Source organism: Anopheles cruzii, chromosome 3 (assembly GCF_943734635.1).
Source record: "Anopheles cruzii chromosome 3, idAnoCruzAS_RS32_06, whole genome shotgun sequence".
Taxonomy (NCBI): Eukaryota; Metazoa; Arthropoda; class Insecta; order Diptera; family Culicidae; genus Anopheles; species Anopheles cruzii.
In genome coordinates this window covers 6914356-6933000 of record NC_069145.1, presented here as the reverse complement: position 1 = coordinate 6933000, position 18645 = coordinate 6914356, and the positions used below count along the sequence as shown (strand labels likewise).

The following is an 18645-nucleotide window of genomic DNA, read 5'->3' as shown; positions in this document are numbered from 1 at the left end:
TTTCGTGAGTGCCCAATGGGCACTCAGCGTAACGTCACAACAAACCACAAATCCATCATCCTCAGTAGGCGCAGAGAAGCACGCAGCAAGAAGCAGCACGAAGCGTGCCGTGAAACGCGTGCTAAAATCTGGTTTCGCTTTCCCTGTGTCACGTACCGTTCCTGTGTGTCCCCGTGTCCGTGTTTCCACGATGACGACGGTAGAAGCCCGCTCGCCGGTCGTCGTGATCGAAACGCCACTCGTGATTCCCGGGGCAACGCCCGAGCCGGGCACCGGCAGCAGCAACAACAAGAAGGCACCGCAGAAACGCAAAAAACCGGCCACATCCTCCCCTTCGGCAGCACCGACGACGGTGGCCATCAGTCGCGACGCCCAATCGTCACCGGCGGAAGTGAAAACAAACCCCAGCGAGGTAGGTGTCCGTTGTCTCGTATCTCAGCGTGGCTTTATTATTCCCTCTTCCTTCCTCTACAGAATGCCATCGCGGACGAAGTAAACGGCGACCGAGCGGTGGCGGTGCCACCAGTACCAGTTCCGTTGGCCGGCACTGCCAGTACCGAGGGTGAGCAGGCACCGGCTGCGAAAAAGCAAAAGAAAAAACACAGCCCCGAAGGCGCGGAACCTGCCGGTGACGGCAATGGCAAGACCAAACCGAAGAAACTCGCCAAACAGGTCCGGTTCCAGATTAAGCTGTACCCCCCGAAACAACCGGCGGCCACTCCGACCCCCGCGGCTAGCGTAACGAAAAAGAAGAAGGCCAAGCCACAGCAACAAACAGCTGCGAACAACAGTAAGACCACGGGACCACCACCGCCACCGTCATCGGAAGCGGACCAATCGGCTGCTCCGCCTGCTCCGTCTGCTCCGCCTGCTCCGTCTGCTCCGCCTGCTCCAACCACCCCGGTTAGTACGGCCAAAAAACCTTCAAAGCGGAATCGTACCAAGGCTGGTCCCAAAGTCGCACCCGCGGGGACCAAAAATGGCACCGAGCCGGCATCGAGCCGCTTCACGTTGCCTCCCTCGACCAGTTTCACGCCCCTGAAGCGGGTGCTGCACCTTAAGCAGGAACCAAAGACACCGGTTGCGGCGGGTCGCCAGAACGACGCGATGGCCAGTGGAAGCGGAAGCAGTAGCGGCACCAAGCGTGCCCCGCTGATCACGGCCGAACTGGACAGTGTCACGATCGGGCGACAAACGTTCGCGTGGCTCATCGGGGCCATCACCGTCGAGGAGTTTATGCACGCCTACTGGGAGCGCAAACCGTTGCTGGTGAAACGCAGCGATCGGGCCTACTACGCCGGCCTGCTGTCACGTGCCATGATCGATGAAATGCTGCGCACGAATAACATCGAATACACGAAAAACATCGACATCACGTCGTACACGGACGGGCAGCGGGAAACGCACAACCCGGAGGGGCGCGTGCTACCCCCCGACATGTGGCACTTCTACGGCGAGGGTTGCAGCGTGCGGATGCTCAACCCCCAGACCTACCTGCGCTCGATCTACGAGCTGAACGTGAAGCTGCAGGAGTACTTCCACTGCATGACCGGTGCCAACTTCTATCTGACCCCGCCCAACAGCCAGGGCTTTGCGCCGCACTACGACGACATCGAAGCGTTCGTGCTGCAGATCGAGGGCCGCAAGCGCTGGCGCCTGTACCCGCCGCGCCGGCCCCAGGAAGTGCTGGCGCGCGTCTCCTCGGACAACCTGGCCCAGGACGAGCTGGCCGCGCCGCTGCTGGACGTGGTGCTGGAGGCGGGCGATTTGCTGTACTTTCCGCGGGGCTGCATCCACCAGGCGGCCACCGTGTCGGGGAGCCACTCGCTGCACGTGACGCTCAGCGTGTACCAGCGCAACAGCTGGGTCGACCTGTTCGAGCAAATGCTCCCGCTCGCGCTAGGTGCCGCGGCCGAGGAAGACCAGCAGCTGCGCGGGGGCCTACCGCTCGACCTGCACCATCACTTCGGGATCGTGCACTCGGACGAGCTGAGCAGCGAACGGCGGCGGCTGATCGTGCGCGTCCGGGCCATGTTTGACCGGCTGTTTTCGGACGCCGCGATCGACGCTGCGGTCGACCAGCTCGCCAAGCGCTTCCAGCACGACGCCCTGCCACCGATGGTCGACTACACCGAGTGGGACGACACGGTGTACGGTGGCGGTAACCACGAGTTCCGCCCGGACGGCACCGTGCGGTGCGTGCGACCGATCGAGGAACACTCGTCGGTGCGGCTGCTGCGGCGCAACATTCTGCGCCTGGTCAGCGAGGAGGACAAGCTGCGCATCTACTATCATACGGACAACTCGCGCGAGTACCACCAGTACGAGGCCAACTTTCTCGAGCTCGACCACGAGACGGCGCTCGGGGTGGAGCTGCTGATCAAGACGTACCCGTCGTACGTGCTCGTCAGCAGCCTACCGGTCGACGGACGGCTCGAGTTTATCCGCAGTCTGTGGGAGAAGGGACTGATCGTGTGTCGGCGGCCGGTAGCGAACGATACGGACGCCGAGCGCAAAACCGAGGACGTGACCGCTGCCGCACTTCCGGTGCCCAGTTCCAAGTCGCCGTAAGGCAGCGAGAGCCGCGTATTAGTCTAGAGACATTTGCATTTCTGTGTGCATTGCACGGTAATATGGCGCCTGTGGCCGACGAGCGCTGGGGACACAGCGGGCCAGCAACAACCTCCGCCGGTCCGCCAGGCCCCGTTCGGTTCGTTCCGGTTTTTCGATTTCCTTTCCGGCCGTCATTTGTTGCAATTAAAGGGTGTGTTAATGAACCGTGAAAACAGGAGTCGTTTGTTTCATTCCCAATGGCGAGAGCGCCAATCTCCGTTTTGTTCACTTCCGCGTGATCCGTTCGGCATTCTATGTTTATTGTAACAATATTTTTTGTCTGTGTTCTTTACATTGTGATGACAGATGGCTGATACAACGATTGTCCATAAACCACGAGAAATTGCTTGGGAAATGACGCGAATAGGAATAAAAATTTGATGATCAAATGATTTACGATGTTTTTTGGGCCACTTCCGAGGGCTAAGGATGTTATCTTTCGTTGGAGCGGATTGTCGTGTGCATGTGCATTTGTTGCGTTTTGAAACGAAAGCCAGTTCACCATCGGACTTCCAGTCCACTTTGGTATCGGAATTCCCGAATTGCGGATTATGAATGTGTTTTGTAAGCTTGGTTTAAACCAACATTTTTTATATTCAATATTTTGACTCAGAGTTAGTACGATCGATCTTCATGATCGTTCCTGTTTCCTTTGCCGCCGATGGGTGACGTTATTGCCACTGCGGATTTCTGTTGATGTGTTGACCAGCGCTGAAGGCCGATTTATGTTGCCATGGCACGATATCGCTGGCGCTTATTGACCGACGTGCCAGCGGATGTTTATGTTCCGCTATGTTGGTCTCATAACCATTTGGTCTTCTTAGCGGCGTAACCTTTTTTACTTTCCTTTCAAACGAGCAGATTCCCAGTACGGTGTTTAGGCTGCGCTTACGAATACCACGGTCAGTGTTGCAGTTGCACTGGCGATTGACCATTGCATTCACACACGCACACACACCTGCAGCAGTTTCGACCCGAAAAAAAGAGTCAACAGTGAACGTAAGCCACTTTGGATCTGCTATCAGTTCACAATATTTATCTGGATTATCACTTAGCGTGAATGAACATTGAACCTTATCGTTTGGCGATAACATTGTTGCTGTTGTGTTGTGCCACGCGTCTACGTGTAAAGTGTTGACCATTTGAAGGATCCGTGATCCGTGGTAGTTCGTACTGGTTACAATTGACGAAGCATTGCGCGGAACCAGCCCCTTTGCAAAATGTCCACCGATGGATTGGCCTCCCTGATGGAGAAGTGCCTCAACAGAAGCATGCCGATGGAACTGAGCCAAAGGCGAAACCTGGCGAACAAATTCTTCACGGCGCGCAACGACATAGAAGTAACGAATATGCTTGGCTTCGCTCTCGGCTGGGAACAGTTGGAAACGGCCACCCCCAAAACGGACTGGTCCGCAACCCTCCTGTTTGATGCGGCACAGTGCAAAAAAATCCTGCAACCGATCGTGGCGTGCATGCGCAGTACCGAGTTCTGTCTGCTGCCACTGGCCATAGTTCGCAACGATGGGAAGGGCGTTGAGATGCAGATGCTGATCCGGGTGCGCATTTCGCAGACCACCGAGGAGTACGTCGATTTCACGCAGCGAAGGTACAAGAGCTTCAATGAATTCCTGGAATCGAACCGATTGCCGGCCTGCACGCTCCACTACCCCAAGGATGGCAAAGAAGAATACGATGAGGAGGGCAAACTGTGCATCGACAGCCGTGTTATCAAGCACCCGATTAATACGCTGAAGACGATTGCGGTGGTCGGGAGCGTTGTCGGTGGCATTGCCGGAACGGTCCTGATTCCCTTCGCACCGCTGGCCGCTTCGTTGGTGGTTGCCGGTACCACCGGGCCAATGGTAGGGTTCGCTATCAACGATCTGGTCGACGGTATCCGACACGAGAGACCCTCCGTGGTTGCGGTTCGCGGATTCGCACTGACCACCAGTTTGGTCACCTTCGCGAACGTCGGTCTGATCGCGGCCGTGAAGGTGGAACGGGTGCGCAAAATGCTTTCAGTGGGGCAGCTCAAGTACCTCCAATCGGCTGAAGCGGTCATGCAAAGTAAACAGCACCTCGAAGTGTGCGATTCGAACCGAGTTGAAGCGTTATCGTTTTACTTCCGTTTTTTCATCCCGTTACAGATGTCAGCATTGGGGTGACGACGACGCAGTTTGTGGCCGCCGTCATAAGTTCGGCAACCGGTTGGCAGAAGCTCGAACCGTGCGAATGGTTGAGGTTGGCGGCGAATCTCTGTTTGGCTTACCGGGTTAGCTACCACTCGGCCACGGCAGTACTTTTATTTAACGATGTGCAAGCGACCGGTGTGGCAAAATTCTTTCAAACAATCTGCCGCAACATCCTGTCCAGCGTTTCCGACCTGAAAAACAAGATCCTGCCCCGTTTGGATCAATGCTTGGGCTTGCGTAAAATCCTTGAGGACTACATTTCAGAGGGTGTCCAGTTCAGCATGGATGACGACTTCACTACGCTCACGATCTTCGGTCACACGTTTGAGTTCCACACGCTGATTTACATTGACAAGGATTTACTGCGGCAACTGTTCCAGCAGCTGATGATGGGTGCTGCTACTGTGGCGACGGTTGTTGGAACGGTTTGCAATACTCAAACGATACTGAACAATCCCAAGGTGGTAATGGAAGTGCTGACTGCTGTGACGAACCTGTGCAAGTTGCTGTGCGACATCAAATGTACCGCAGTCGAGCTGGGCAAAACCATCCGATTTGGCAAAGGTCACCAGTTCACGGTGCAAACACTATTGATCTGGTGGAACCTGCCAACCCACGATCGCACGTTACTGCTGAAAGCCCTGGTCGATCTCGACAAGGAGCAAACTGCGCAGCTGAACGAGCTGCGCTCGAGTGGAAGAGTTGACGACTCCACCTTCCTGAACTGGTTGGTGATAACGGGCCCAGTTGAATACGGACACACGCTCACGTACAGAGCGAGTCTTGAGTTATTGCTGAAAATATCCGAGCTGACGGGTGAAGAAAAGATCATCTTCGGTGATGGAAACGATATTCTTATCAACGAACTATTATCGATACGGGTGCAAGATCGTAACGTACTGCAATGTGAGACGTGGCGCAGCAACACGTTTCTGCGCGACCAGCGGTTCTTGCGGTTGTGTAAAGATCTAGAATCGACTTTGGAGAACACGACTCTCTTAGACCGTGCCAGGGACGCCTGGATACGTACGTTTCGCAAGGACCACCTGCAGCTTGAAACGATCGATCTGCTGTGCGGTCTGTTTGCCGAAACCCAACCGCTGACCTTGGCCGAAGCCCTGGATCACGCCCTGGACCATGAAGGCGCCACCGTCGGCCAGGTCTACTACAACATTCTTTTCAGCTGTCAAACTCTCAATAGGGCCCAGGAACGGACAGCTGAAGAGCGGCCAGCACTTGCCGCCCGTTTCCGGCAACTTCTTTTGGATAGCACCAAGATTGGTATGAACGGTTATAGCCAGCTTACGTTCGTTCCGCAAACTAGCCAAGAAGCGGACTCAGAAAACGAAGGTGTTTGCAGCAGTACCGATGCTATACTGCACGATGAGCTAATAGCGATGGCCAGAGGGCTGATGCAGCATACGCCCTTTTCGCTCCTCAAGTTCCCCTTTGGCCCCGCGGAACGGGCCGCCTGTTGGTTGCAGTTCGTGCCCGCGCTGCGCAATAAGGAGGGACGGGCTCAGATCACGCAAACGCTGAAGGATTTGCTGAGCAACGGCACTGCGAAGCTGCTCCAGCAAGCGGATGGCAAAATACAGCGCACCTCGGACGGTGGCTGTGCGATCGTATTTCGGCGCAACTATGCAAAGATCATTGTCGAGCTGCTACCACCCTCCCGTGACCACCATCACCGTGGTCGGGATTGGCGCGGTTCCATCTATCTGTGCAACAGGAGTGCCATGGCCGTGAATTGGCCCCCCAAGGAACCAACGGCCAACGGTGCCCCGAAACCCAGGCAGCCGTGGCGTAAAAATGCCTGAATCTACGAGTGACCACTTTGTACGCGACACCCGAGAAGGGAAATGGTTAGCATAGGTCTACATGTAATCAACTGTGTCCAATAAAATGCACCGTTTTCTTTATTAAGATCCGTTTGCCGGCGCTGCTCTCCTAGTGTTTGCCCTTTTTCTTCTTGTGCTGGCTCTTGCGGGGCAACTGGCGGGTGGCGGCTGCTGCGGCGGCCATCTGCTCCTGTTGCGATACCCCACCGCTCGTCCCGGGCGTCGCCGGTGACTGCTTCGTTTGGTTGTACGCCTTGCTCATGTCACTGAAAAAAGAGGAAAAACGGAAACGACGCGTGTGAAAAGGCTGATCCCAAAAGCTACTGAGCCCCTGGGTAGTCTTACTATTGATCGGCCTGTCCGGAGGCCGTTCCCTGGCTGCCCTTGATGACTTCCTTTACGCGGCGATCGCGCTTCTTGCGATATCCGGTTCGCTCGTAACGCGGCAACCACCGTTCCGGGTCCGGCTGTGCGCTGGGGTCGTAATTTTTCGGCAACTTTCCCTTGCGCTTCTTGCGCTTCTGGTTGCGGACGGCCGCCAGTTGCTGCTGCTGCTCGGCAGCCCCCGGTGTGCCTGCGCCCGGGGATTGGTCCGCAGCACCGCGGCCACCAGCAGTTCCGGATCCGGCCGTGCCACCCGCCGTCGGTTGCTTGCGACGGACGGCCTTCGCGATCATCATCCAGTTCGTCGCCTCGAGCGCATCGATCTCCGACACCGTCGTCAGGGTCTCGAGGGCCGGCAGGCGGCGGCTCGCTTGCTGCGCCTTCTTCGGGTCAAACTGGGCGTACGCGATGACCAGCTGCGCCAGGAGCTTCACATCGTTCGGGTGCGTCCGGAGCAGCTCCTCCAGGCTCTTGGCGGCCGTTTCCGGTTCACCGCCCCGCAGGTGGAAGCTTGCTGCCTGGCGCCACATATCGCTCAGATCGGCATCGCTGATACCGGCGTTGGTGGTGCCCGTCTTTTGCCGCTTGTACCACTCGACCGCACTCTTCAGGATCTCCGAAGCCGCCTGCTTGTTGTCCAGCCCAAGGTGCAGCGTAACGAGCGCCGACACTACGCCCGGCCGGTAACGGGCCTCCCCGAGCGCTTCAAGGGTTTCGATCGCCGCCTTCCGATTACCGGCCACCAGCTGCAGCTGTACGATAGCGAACCGTACCTGCAGCAGGGCGATCGTGCGATCGCGCGGCAACCGCTTGGCGTACCCTTCCAGCAGATCGATCGCTTCGCGGTGCTTCTTGTCGCGGGCCAGCTGGCTGACGCGTACCAGGAGCGCCTGAAACTCTAGCTCCGGGTGCGCCTCGGCCAACCGGCTGGCCAGCAGTCCGCACTCGGACGGGCTGGCAAAGTACGCCAGCAGACAGTTGTTGAAGGCGATCGTCTTGCGCTGACGGCTGGTCAGCTTCTGTTCCGCCTGCTCCGAGCTGGCCACCTTCATCTTTTTCTTCGAATCGAACACATTCTGATCGCGATTGATCACCACCAGATTGTTGCTCACGACCGCCGTCAGCGCCGCGTCGTTCGTCTTGTGGCGCAGCGCGTCCGCGTACAGGGCCGATGCTTCCTTCACCCGGCCCTGCATCTGCAGACAGTACGCCAGCTGCACCTTGATGACCGTGATCTCGTCGATAATGTCCTCCTCGCTGGCCCCGTCCTCCTCCAGTGACTCGCGGCACATCTTTTCGCTCGTGCGCAACTTGCGCTCCGCATCGCCAAACTGCTGCCGTCCGGCCAGCGCACAGGCCGCGTTGTACGCCAGCTCGTACGTGTCCTCGGGCAGGTTAGCACCGGCACCGGCGGCTTCCACCGGGCCACCGGCCACGATGCAACGGTTCGCGGCCACCGCACTCATGTTCGTGCGCCGCTCGTCATCGTAATCGTCGTGCGTGTTCTTGATGATCGTCCGGTACAGCTCGAAACACTCGTCGTACTTCTCGAGCCGGTACAGGACCTGCGCCAGCAGCTCCTTCAGGTTCGCCGCCAACGAACCCCAGTCACCGGCGCCACCAGCACCCCCGGCCGCCGCCGCCGCCTCCCGGATGGTGCGCAGAGCCTTCTCGGCCCGATTCAGGCGGTACTCGCTGTACGCCTTCTCGAACGTGGTGTCCGGGATGGGCGTGCCACGCTCGATGAACTTCAGCACTTCCTCGAACTTGCCGCTCTGTATCAGACACACGAGCTTACACTTGGCCGCCTTCCATTCCGACGCGTCGAGCCCGAGGACTGAAATGTAGTGTAGAAAAGGTGTTTGAGAAATGATGCCCCGCGCCACGCTCTCCGCTCCCAGGGACTTACTTTTGTTTGCCGTCTTCAAGGCTTTGTCGAACTCGGAGGCACCGCAGTGCTTGTTGAGCTCCGTGTACAGCTGCCGTAGGGTGGTTTCCTTACTTTCGCCTTTCGACATTGTGGTTCACGAGTTTGTGGTAACGAAAAATTGTATCCGCCACCAAACAAGACACGCATCCAATTCAGGACCACTGCTTTGACAGTTGAACGTTGACTTGGCACACCAACTGTCAAAGTCACGTGACAGTGGGCCGAGCAGAATTGTCGTTCGCGGAAAATCGAAGCAACGATGGAAGATATCGGGAAGGACGATTTGTGTGCGCTGCTGGACAAATTATTGCTGAGCTCACTGGAGCTAATCGAGCAAGACGTGCGGCTGAGCCAAGAAACGAACCGCCTCATAGCCGACGGGAAACTCGATCTGGCACACACCCGCTTCACGAAGGGCCCGAACGCGGTGAGCGTTGTGCAGCTACCGACTGAAGACTACAACCCGTTCCGAGCCCTTAGCACGGTGGCGGTTTCCCCGGACAACCAGGGCGTACCGCAGCTAACGCTGGAGCGTCACGCGGTCCAGGCATCGGAAGAACGTATCGATCCAGCCTCGTGGTTCGGCATCCTGCGCCCACCAACGCTGAACAGTGCCCGCGACAAGTTTGCCCGTTCGCTCGATGCGATAGTCGAACGAGCGAATGTCCGAGCCACGCTCGGCAGCTACCTGAATGTGTTTGCGATCTTGAATAAACGTAAATCCGTACAGTAGTAGGCTACAGCGTTCTGTGTTGTTTGAGTTGTTTCCGATATGATAGCCGCCTGCTGAGCCGTGACCGTCCCGTGTTCCGTGGATGAGACCCAACGTGACACACGTTGCGCACACGGATTGTGTTTACAAACACACACCCGGGGGTACACCATTGGACTCTTTCACTCTGTAGCGCTGGCGAGCAACTGGTTGTCCCTTTTTGCGCCATGCTTGCGCCAGCTTGAGGTAGAATCGAACGATACACGTAATGAGACGATGTTTCATCAGAAACCGCGAAAAGTGAAGCCACAAGTACACCCCGTTTGCCGCGAACGGAATCATTGACTAATCTCATAGCTAACCCTGCAATCGGCATGACTTCAGCAGTGTCTAAAACGATGAATCCGCCCTACGGTAACGGAAGTGGTGTGACTGCCGCAGCCATGCCGAAGAAACATCTGCGCAATGAACCCGCCGGGCTCAATCTTACGCTGGAGACCATCGTTCGGATTGTGTTGACCTCCATTTACATGTAAGTTATGGCCAGAGCATCCCACCATCCTTACCGTCATCGTTTCATTGCTCCCATCTACGGGCCTCTAGTGGTCTCGAGTTTCAGGCCCCGTTCATGCGCAAAGTGCAACCGGAAGAACTGTGGATGTATCGGAACCCGCGCACCAACAGCTACGTCCCGCTGACCATGCTGTGGCCAGTGGTACTGGGGGTTCCCGGGTTCATCTTCTTGCTCTACTACCTACAGTCACGCGATCGGCAGGATCTTCGGTGCACCGTGCTCGCCTTTACGCTCGGGCTCGGTCTGAACGGAGTGCTGACCAGCACGCTGAAGATTGCGGTCGGTCGCCCCAGGCCCGACTTCTTCTGGCGATGCTTTCCGGACGGTGTGACGAACGAAGAGCTCCACTGTACCGGCACCGATCAGTGGGCACTGGCGGACGGGCGCAAAAGTTTCCCCTCGGGACATTCGTCGTGTAAGTGTCCTGCTACCGGTACCGGCGCCAGTGTTAACTTATGACTTTCCGTGCCTCTTCGTACAGTTGCCTTCGTTGGACTCGGCTTCCTCACCTGGTACCTGATCGGGAAGCTGCACCTACTCAACGAGCGTGGCCGTGGTCGATCGGTACGAATGATTGCTGCCGGGTTGCCCTCTTTCGTTGCGCTTCTGATTGCGATCAGTCGAACGTGCGATTATCATCACCATTGGCAGGATGTAACGGTGGGCTCGCTAATCGGGGCCGCCCTGTCCTACCTTTGCTACCGTCAGTATTATCCCGGCTTCAGCGAGCGCAACTGTCATCTGCCCTACGGCCGACAGCAAACGGAACCAAACTCTCCGTCCCACTCGAGCACAAACCGTACCATTGGTCTTAAACGGCCCGCACAGCAAAGCATGGCCGGGGCGGCATCACCGCCAAGCGATGGCCCGTCCGGCTACAAGACGCTTCGCTCCACCAACGGTGCCGGTGACGAGGGATCCGACAGCGAAACCGGGCACCTGCTGTCCCCAACCCCTGACCAAAAGGAAGCCAAGTGGATCTAATCCACTCATCCAAAACCGAACTGTGTTACTAACGTCACAAGCCATCAGATGCTGTGAAGCTCCATTCCCTCCTTTCGGTCACGCATTGTTCCGAATGTGTTAACGAATTTTATTTTTACCATTTCATCCAGAAATATACAAAACAAAAGTGAAACCAAGAACCCCTTCACAACATCCCGGTGTTAGGAATCTTCTTCGTTGGCCACGGTGCATTTCATTCGCACGATGCCATCACCGAGTCCACACTCGATCACGTCACCGGGCCCGACGGGACCGGCGCCGGCCGGTGTTCCCGTCAGCAGCAGATCGTTCTCCTCGAGTGTCATGAAGCGGGACGTGTACGAGATCAGTTCCGCGATTGGGAAGATCAGATTGGCCGTGTTGTCGTCCTGTTTGCGGGCCCCGTTCACATCGCACCACACGCGCACCGAAAGCGGATCCGGCAGCTCTTCGCGGGTGACGTACCGACTGACCGGTGTTGAGGTGTCGAAACCTTTTCCCAAACACCACGGTAAACCGCGGGGCCGTGCGTTCACTATGAAGTCCATATCGGTCATATCCAGGGCCAGACAGTAGCCACCGATGTAGGACATCGCTTGCTCGGCAGTAACGTTGGCACACCGCTGCCCGATAATGACGCCCAGTTCGGCCTCGAAGTTGATTTTACCACCGAAGACACGCGGCACGCGAATCACCGGTGCACCGGATGCAGAGGATGGATCGCCGTCGAGGAGGGATGAGATTGGTTTAAAGAATATCACCGGCGCTTCCGGCTTCGGTGCATTCGTGAGCCGCAAAATTTCTCTGAGCGTAACGGAAAAAAGTTCAAATAATTCGATGAACTAGCGCCATCCCAAGTGTCCATAGCAGCAGTGTGTTGAGTACAAAAACTTAACAATATTCCTAGAGTCGGGTAAATAGGACCATGAGAAGGCATCGTTTGTATCTGAGGTGTACGCTCGAGTCGAGACTGATAAGCTATCAATCAGATTATCACCCCGAACATCGCCAGTGCGCGATGGCAGCTTTTGTTCCATTTTTGAATTTCGTTTGCTAACGTCAACATAGCACAGTTGTAGAAAAACTTCATTCTAAAGCTTCCTGAGCGTGCCATGAATGTTCCAACATTGAAATAGCCAATAATGAAAATGGTTCATCTTTCAGATCACGGATACAATGTCCGCCTTTCTGTTGCTCTAAATTCCGCCAACTTACTTGTAGTTAACACCGGCACCGATGATTTTTCTCGTCGACTTGAAGAACTTAGTCGGAGGCATCTTGGATGACGTTTTAAACACCGGGCGAACGGTTCACTTTGAATCGGCTGTACGTACAACACCGGAATGACTGCTCCACACTCTCCGCGGGAGGTCAGCAAAGCGAGCCCCTTGCCAATCGTTTTATCGCCCACAGCTGCTGTCAGCTGTTGCTACGTTTCGACGGTTTGTAACGAGAACTGTGATTGGCACTGCTTCATGTAATACTTTATGGCTCCAACTCGTTCCATCAATCCTAGCATCCCTCTCTGAGATTCACTGGATTCAATGGGTTGTTCTTGCTCGTCGCTTCACTCGCACGACATGATAAGAACTGTGCGCGATGCATTTGTGTACGAAAACTATGCTTATCGTGCCACACACACCGACGTATACACGCGCGTACACGAAAGGCACCCTCTGGGGGGGACCGTGCCATGAGATTGACCGCCTTTACAAACCGCCGGAGGGAAACCGGTCCGCTAAGAACGATGCATTGAACGAGCAACGTTTGACCCACTTAAATTTAATGAACACGGGCGCGAACATGCTCACCATAAATAATTAAGATACATTTCTCAATCAAACAAGACCTCACATGACCCAACATGCATTCATTGGCCATATTCTGCTTCGTTTGTATTGTAATATCTCCGCTGTCTCTGTTGTCCCTATTTCTAACGCAATCCAAAGTGTTTGTATTTCGAGAACTTAAAACTGATTAACGCATTGTAGGGCGATGCGTCGCGTTCGAACCGGCGCGCGCCATCGTTCCCGCTGTACTCCCTTCCTCCCCTCAGCCCGTGTCACGGCGGTATAGTGGGTTTTCGTTTCCTAACTACTCCAAAGAAGCAAACAAAACAATTTACAACAAAAAATCGCTTCCGCCATGCGCGCCAACAACAATGTGATAGATTATGTCGCTCTGCTACTGTACTTATTGCCTAATCTTACGTAAAACGGTGCACCTCCAGGGTGCGTGCGGGGACAAGAAGCTTCTCCCGCGGCACACGCACACACACGAAACACACACACAGACACACATTTGCACACATCATTCGTTCTTCAGCCACTTGTGCTGGCCCTGGCTATCTGTCCTACGATGTCTTTCTACACTTTTCAAGTACCTTAGTCTCCTGCAATATTAAAAAAAAGCTATCTGTCCATGTTTTAGTGCCTCTGGTGGTTGGCCAATTTCATCGTTTCTCCTTCTCCCCGCTCTACTTCGCATTTGGCATTCGTCGATTATGAGCATCTGCCCGTTCTTCGCTGTGATCATCGTATGATCGGTGTTACCGTTAGTAGTCGTCTTGTCTTTGGCGCCCTTCCTACTTCGCCGTCGATACAATCTTCAGGATTCGCCCGTCTCCCAGCTGGCCCTGATCGATCTCCTACTCGTGATGGCGCAGACCGCATATCGAGATGAAGGTACTAAAGTTCTGCAAATGGCACGCCGGAATGACCGTGTAAGCGATACGGGCCACGTTCGCGGGCGACTGCAGAAAGCTTTCGATCGCTTCGAGCAAAAACTGTACCGATGTGATCGCATCAACCTGATAGAAAACGCGTAAATGGACGGCTGGTTTTACTGGTGTCGGCTCCCGTGGTGGCCGCTGCTGCTGGGGCTGCTCCTCGTCGTTGCGGTGCTCAGCCACCGAGTCGTCGTTCGTGTTAGTGTCGCTAGTGTTCGTCGTATTAGTGCTACTCGGATTGTTGTGCCCACTGCTGTCCGCTCCTCCGGCCGTTGGACTCGTACTAGCCGTGCCGTGGCCGGCGTAGTCCTGCAATAGTTTGCGCAACGCATACGCGATCGTATCGTGAATCTGCTCCTGGCTGATACGCTGCGCCAGCTGCCCGTGGTGATGCAGATAGTCATCCGTGAGCTCAGTCAGTTTGGTGGTCGATGTGGCGAGACCGGTCGAAACGTAGCACACGATCGAGGAGCAGTTGTTTTCGTAGTTCCACCGCCGCCGGATCGAAATCGAGTACTCGCCGATCGAACATCCCGTTTCTTCGTCTGGCAGAAAGGGGGCGATAGAAAGTTATGGATGATGACCGAAAGCAGACGCAACGATGCCACGCAACTTACAATCGAACTTATCGTTATGCGAGTGGGCCCACACCTGCCACTCGACCAGGGCGCCACGGGGCAGCGCCGGCACGACAATGTAGTCGATGATGGCGTTCGCTGTCCGTCGTTCCCACTGGCGCCGCGCTTCGTAGATGTAGGCCGGGTGCGTTACGAAGCAGATACCCTGCACCACGTCCCGCAGCTGGCCACCCTGCGCATTCATCGCCTTCGCTATCCGGCTTAGGTGGCGCAGCGTCAACTTGCACTGCTGCTTGATACCACCCTCGATGATGGTCATGCTACCCGGTACCAGCGCGATCTGGCCGGAGATGTACGTTATGTGGCCAACCTATCGAAAGTAGTACGGGGATAAAATATCTTCATCTCAGGCGGTGATGTGTGTGCTTACCTTCGTCGATTGGCTGTAGGTTCCGATGTTGGCCGGGGCCCAGTGAGAAATTCCTTGCACGTGCATCGTGTGGCGTCTGTGCTCGATCTCTGAAGCTGCAAACAAGGTGCAAAAACGGGACCGATACACTCCGTTAGCACAGCAGAGAACTATTTGGCATTTGGCGGACGCGAAACACTTACCACTGGAGATGGGATTGTAAGCAACGGCCTCGAGAACGACGGCGCAATCGGCTGGTAGGGGACATTCGACACACACCTGCGAAGCATAGAATGGACAAAGGACATTATTCAGCACCGTAAACCTTATTTACCGAGTTTTGTCGAAACGAACCCTAGTCGGAGGGTTGGCAAAATCGAACACCGTCGAGTAGATTTCGTTCATCGCACCGTACTCGGCCATATTTTGCACGTACAGAGTAATGTAGCAAATTTGTCGGAGCGTGAACCCACGCGATTGGACCATTTCTGTGGAAAAATTATTGAACAAGAGGAGCTTTGTTATTATTGTCGACCGCCGGTGAGCGCCACTCGGTGTACCTTCTAAGGTGCGTAGGGCACTGGCCATCGCCTCGCGGGAATCCTCGTCGCCGTTGCCCTGAACCCCGGCGACCCACATCCAGCCTTTCGAGTTGACGATCGCCCGCGGAGTGTTGGTCAGTGGGCGACTTTCGCGGGCGTAGTGAAAGGGGGGAAGTTCCGGCATGGGTCCATCACCGGAAACGGACCCCACCTCGCTGGTCGATATGCTCGCTCGCGTTTTCGTGATGATGCGCACGGGTGATCGGGAAAGACCCACTGAACCGCCCACTGACGCCTCGAGACTTGTGCTTCCAGCAGCGCCACTACCGCTCAGTTCCTTCGTGATGCTATTGCTGCGTGACAGAACTACGGCGCCGCCGCCAATACCACACAGATCATCCTTGCTGAACGAGTTGCGCATGGCACCACGGGAAACGGCCGCCACCATCGCAGCACCGCTACAACTGTTCCGCTCGATCAGCTCCAGCTCGGTCTCGCTCAGATCCGGATCGCTCAGGTCGCTGTAGCTCGACTCGTTCAGATCGTGGATGAAGTCGAGCGAATTTTTAATCACCACCGCTTCGATCCGCTCCTTCGGCACCAAGCGAAGTTTGGTGAAGTTCAGATACCCGACCGGACACACCGGATCGGCCGAGCTGATCACCGTTTGCACGTCGTCGACCACGATCCGGCAGCGGAACAGAGGACAGTCCAGCGTAAACGTCTCGTATTCACCCCCCTCGCCACACACGTTCAGCCCGTACTTGTCCCGCATCAGCTGCAGATGGGGCTGCATCTCTTTGAGCGATTTGCCAAGATGCCGGTCCGGCATGAGCCCGAGGGCGGCCACCTTGATGATGATAGCGTGCACCTGGCAATCGATCATTTCCTGCAGCAGCTCGGTTTGGTCGCGGCGCCACAGGTATGCCAGCGAGACAAGGTTCAGTCGGGCGCATCTGTGCCGGGGAGGAGGGGTCAAACGACAATGAAACATTTTCATGGAGAACAATGTAGTGAAATGTCATTAGTGATTACAGCAGCAAAGCAAAGCAAATGTATCTCCGGTGATAAGCCAGCCGGCTGATTGAAACCGGCTAGATAACGGCCGGTCATAAACAGCACGCCACTCCACGGACCGTGTTCGTTGTACACGTTGTACCGGCGACAGGTGGAACATTGTATTGAGAAGTAAACCGACCAAGACATGTTGAATCAGGCTTTTCTGGTGTCGCTTGGCAATTTTTCAGGGCAACATCTCTCAAAAGTCAGCCGTTTGAAAAGGTGACTCATTGCAAACATAGAATATGCGCAGTTTGTAAAGCTATATATTTCTGCAGCTATTTACTTTCTCATCCAAAGAAACTATGATTTACACAAAAAATATGTGCAACACGAGACAGTGTGTAGCTGTAACGTACACCTATTACAATACCCTATTCTACTACAAAAAAAAAGTAAACAAGTGACCATCTTTCCGGACCGCGCATGATTTGCTATTTTCATTCAATCGCATCACGTTCGAGGAATTCATCACCCTAGCACGGATTGCTTTGATTCACATTTTACAGCCTTCACGATGGTCACGAGTGTGTCTCAACAATTTGTGGAACCGCAACGCACGGCATGCTTTGGTATAGAGCACGTGCATGACGCCGCGCCATAAAAGAAGACAAATATGCGGGCATCGTGTCGAGCGAGAGAGTGCCTGTTAGAGACAGAGAGCGGAGACACCGATGCAGAGATTTGCCTCGATCCCAGATGATCCGTCGTGATAAGATAAGCGACGCAACAAACATACGCACGCAGTTGCATCGGAAGCCATTAGCACACACACACATGCATGTATACACACACTTACACATTTTCAACGCGGACGCGCTGATAGTCGGAAAGAATGGCGCCAACGGCGACGGCTTCGATGTGCTGCTCCCGTTGCACCATCGCCAGCAGCTCGTACAGATCCTCCACCTCGTCGTCCTCCGTTGGTTCGTAGTGGCCCTTGGTATTGATCGAGTTGCCCCGGGTCATCCGCCGGTAGAGCGGCAGTTCCATCGCCTGGGCCAGCTTCTCGATGCCCTGATGGCCAACCGTCTGGTACATGTAGCTGTCCAGTTCGTCCCGATCCTTGGGGTGCAGGTTGGCCAGGGCGACCACCTCGTGACCTTCGGCCGTCACCTGCATCATGTTGTACGTGCTGTCCTTTCCCCCGCTCACCAGCGCCACCACGCGCATCTTCTTACCGGTCGCAGCTGTTGTCATCTCGTTGGGGGCAATGTTTTTTTTACTCGTCGAACAACTTGCGGTCCAGCGAATCCGGGGCCGGAACGTGACCACAGCGGAGAGTGCAACGCCCGACCACCACTCCCGGGCTGCGCGCTGATGCGATTATATCCCGGATTAGAGACACACCTGCCAGAGGCAGCGGCAGCAACAGCTGCTTCCGTGTGTCCTTTTTCTTTTTCTCTGTTTTCACTTGTGGCGCTACTGTCAACTGGTGGACACACAGGAAAGTGAACGTCTGGATGTCGACGCAAGTGCGGAACTAACCACCATGCTGGTATCGAGCACCTAAGGAAGGAAGTCCCCAGTGGGTGCGCACCGTCTGGCGATCCTTCAGGGGCCGGCCCTATCACGGTCTGTCACGGGTAACGATGACGGCGGCAACGGCAACGAAGACAACGACCTTCATCCGTTCTTCCCGGGGGGTTGAGGTTGTACACCGCCCCCCTAACCGCACCGACTTCCCTCGCTGTGGTCCGGCCGATAACGAGAGTTATAAAGATGACTGCAATTCCACCGACGTCGTGAGCAGAACGGTCACACGCACCGGGGGGAGATCAGACTTGGGCAAATCGCGGCCCAAAGGAAACTCTTCTCTGCTCTGCTGTGCAAAATTCGTCGTCGTTTTGGTCGTGCTTTTTATCAGACCACGATCGTATCCTTTTATGATTATCTCGCGCTTGGCACCTCTGCCCGTCTCGCTTGCTCCCGTCGACCCGGCAGTGCTGTGGGTTTATCGTTCCTCTTTGCTCACTGCTCACCAGTCCTTTACGCGCTCTCGCTCACTCGCTGTCACACGCACACCATCTCAGTTGCACTGCGAGAGAGAGAAAAAGCAACACCAACCGCACTGGGCCGCGCACTAGGTTACTAGGATT

The 18645-nt window shown here is 55.5% G+C and overlaps 7 protein-coding genes across 9 annotated transcripts; 4 read left to right on the top strand and 3 right to left on the bottom strand.

The window, feature by feature from the left end:
* The first annotated feature begins 94 nt into the window (after nucleotides 1-94).
* Nucleotides 95-2776, top strand: LOC128269742 (bifunctional lysine-specific demethylase and histidyl-hydroxylase NO66). Its single transcript, XM_053007144.1, has 2 exons — nucleotides 95-412; nucleotides 475-2776. The coding sequence occupies exons 1-2, from the start codon at nucleotides 191-193 to the stop codon at nucleotides 2569-2571; spliced, it is 2319 nt and encodes a 772-aa protein (XP_052863104.1). The 5' UTR covers nucleotides 95-190; the 3' UTR covers nucleotides 2572-2776.
* An 821-nt stretch (nucleotides 2777-3597) lies between these two features.
* LOC128275027 (uncharacterized) lies at nucleotides 3598-6733 on the top strand. Its single transcript, XM_053013400.1, has 2 exons — nucleotides 3598-4680; nucleotides 4761-6733. Exons 1-2 carry the CDS (start codon nucleotides 3834-3836, stop codon nucleotides 6623-6625), a joined length of 2712 nt encoding a protein of 903 aa, XP_052869360.1. The 5' UTR covers nucleotides 3598-3833; the 3' UTR covers nucleotides 6626-6733.
* Nucleotides 6690-9082, bottom strand: LOC128275028 (signal recognition particle subunit SRP72). Its single transcript, XM_053013401.1, has 3 exons — nucleotides 8940-9082; nucleotides 6992-8867; nucleotides 6690-6912 (listed from the first exon to the last, which is right to left on the bottom strand). The coding sequence occupies exons 1-3, from the start codon at nucleotides 9046-9048 to the stop codon at nucleotides 6756-6758; spliced, it is 2142 nt and encodes a 713-aa protein (XP_052869361.1). The 5' UTR covers nucleotides 9049-9082; the 3' UTR covers nucleotides 6690-6755.
* A 102-nt stretch (nucleotides 9083-9184) lies between these two features.
* On the top strand, nucleotides 9185-9693 carry LOC128269741 (coiled-coil domain-containing protein 115-like). The gene has a single exon (XM_053007143.1). It carries the CDS (start codon nucleotides 9220-9222, stop codon nucleotides 9691-9693), a length of 474 nt encoding a protein of 157 aa, XP_052863103.1. The 5' UTR covers nucleotides 9185-9219.
* A 270-nt stretch (nucleotides 9694-9963) lies between these two features.
* On the top strand, nucleotides 9964-11383 carry LOC128275698 (phospholipid phosphatase 5). Its single transcript, XM_053014288.1, has 3 exons — nucleotides 9964-10204; nucleotides 10276-10661; nucleotides 10728-11383. Exons 1-3 carry the CDS (start codon nucleotides 10047-10049, stop codon nucleotides 11228-11230), a joined length of 1047 nt encoding a protein of 348 aa, XP_052870248.1. The 5' UTR covers nucleotides 9964-10046; the 3' UTR covers nucleotides 11231-11383.
* On the bottom strand, nucleotides 11303-12701 carry LOC128275699 (acylpyruvase FAHD1, mitochondrial). The gene is made up of 2 exons (XM_053014289.1): nucleotides 12446-12701; nucleotides 11303-12034 (listed from the first exon to the last, which is right to left on the bottom strand). The coding sequence occupies exons 1-2, from the start codon at nucleotides 12505-12507 to the stop codon at nucleotides 11413-11415; spliced, it is 684 nt and encodes a 227-aa protein (XP_052870249.1). The 5' UTR covers nucleotides 12508-12701; the 3' UTR covers nucleotides 11303-11412.
* Nucleotides 12702-13022: 321 nt separating this feature from the next.
* Nucleotides 13023-18389, bottom strand: LOC128275670 (uncharacterized). Of its 3 annotated transcripts, none has more exons than XM_053014253.1 (7): nucleotides 17346-18389; nucleotides 15506-16443; nucleotides 15300-15433; nucleotides 14967-15224; nucleotides 14576-14906; nucleotides 14220-14503; nucleotides 13023-14099 (listed from the first exon to the last, which is right to left on the bottom strand). In XM_053014253.1, exons 1-7 carry the CDS (start codon nucleotides 17744-17746, stop codon nucleotides 13878-13880), a joined length of 2568 nt encoding a protein of 855 aa, XP_052870213.1. In that variant the 5' UTR covers nucleotides 17747-18389; the 3' UTR covers nucleotides 13023-13877. The 3 variants fall into 3 exon arrangements, with proteins under 3 accessions (XP_052870213.1, XP_052870212.1, XP_052870211.1); XM_053014252.1 differs by having other exon boundaries at nucleotides 13023-14503; nucleotides 14967-15061; nucleotides 15149-15224; XM_053014251.1 differs by having other exon boundaries at nucleotides 13023-14503.
* Nucleotides 18390-18645: the final 256 nt, after the last annotated feature.

Excerpts from the sequence above, each read along its gene's own strand:
- LOC128269741 (XM_053007143.1), top strand. The coding sequence starts at position 9,220 with ATGGAAGATATCGGGAAGGACGATTTGTGTGCGCTGCTGGACAAATTA.
- LOC128275027 (XM_053013400.1), top strand. The coding sequence starts at position 3,834 with ATGTCCACCGATGGATTGGCCTCCCTGATGGAGAAGTGCCTCAACAGA. Across the intron at positions 4,681-4,760 it reads GGCTGAAGCGGTCATGCAAA|ATGTCAGCATTGGGGTGACG; the intron begins GTAAACAGCACC and ends ATCCCGTTACAG.
- LOC128275699 (XM_053014289.1), bottom strand. The coding sequence starts at position 12,507 with ATGCCTCCGACTAAGTTCTTCAAGTCGACGAGAAAAATCATCGGTGCC. Across the intron at positions 12,035-12,445 it reads GGTGCCGGTGTTAACTACAA|AGAAATTTTGCGGCTCACGA; the intron begins GTAAGTTGGCGG and ends CGTTACGCTCAG.
- LOC128275028 (XM_053013401.1), bottom strand. The coding sequence starts at position 9,048 with ATGTCGAAAGGCGAAAGTAAGGAAACCACCCTACGGCAGCTGTACACG. Across the intron at positions 8,868-8,939 it reads CTTGAAGACGGCAAACAAAA|TCCTCGGGCTCGACGCGTCG; the intron begins GTAAGTCCCTGG and ends ACTACATTTCAG. Across the intron at positions 6,913-6,991 it reads TCCGGACAGGCCGATCAATA|TGACATGAGCAAGGCGTACA; the intron begins GTAAGACTACCC and ends CTCTTTTTTCAG.
- LOC128275698 (XM_053014288.1), top strand. The coding sequence starts at position 10,047 with ATGACTTCAGCAGTGTCTAAAACGATGAATCCGCCCTACGGTAACGGA. Across the intron at positions 10,205-10,275 it reads GTGTTGACCTCCATTTACAT|TGGTCTCGAGTTTCAGGCCC; the intron begins GTAAGTTATGGC and ends ACGGGCCTCTAG. Across the intron at positions 10,662-10,727 it reads CCCCTCGGGACATTCGTCGT|TTGCCTTCGTTGGACTCGGC; the intron begins GTAAGTGTCCTG and ends CTCTTCGTACAG.
- LOC128269742 (XM_053007144.1), top strand. The coding sequence starts at position 191 with ATGACGACGGTAGAAGCCCGCTCGCCGGTCGTCGTGATCGAAACGCCA. Across the intron at positions 413-474 it reads TGAAAACAAACCCCAGCGAG|AATGCCATCGCGGACGAAGT; the intron begins GTAGGTGTCCGT and ends CTTCCTCTACAG.
- LOC128275670 (XM_053014251.1), bottom strand. The coding sequence starts at position 17,746 with ATGACAACAGCTGCGACCGGTAAGAAGATGCGCGTGGTGGCGCTGGTG. Across the intron at positions 15,434-15,505 it reads TGCCCTACGCACCTTAGAAG|AAATGGTCCAATCGCGTGGG; the intron begins GTACACCGAGTG and ends ATTTTTCCACAG. Across the intron at positions 15,225-15,299 it reads TTGCCAACCCTCCGACTAGG|GTGTGTGTCGAATGTCCCCT; the intron begins GTTCGTTTCGAC and ends TATGCTTCGCAG.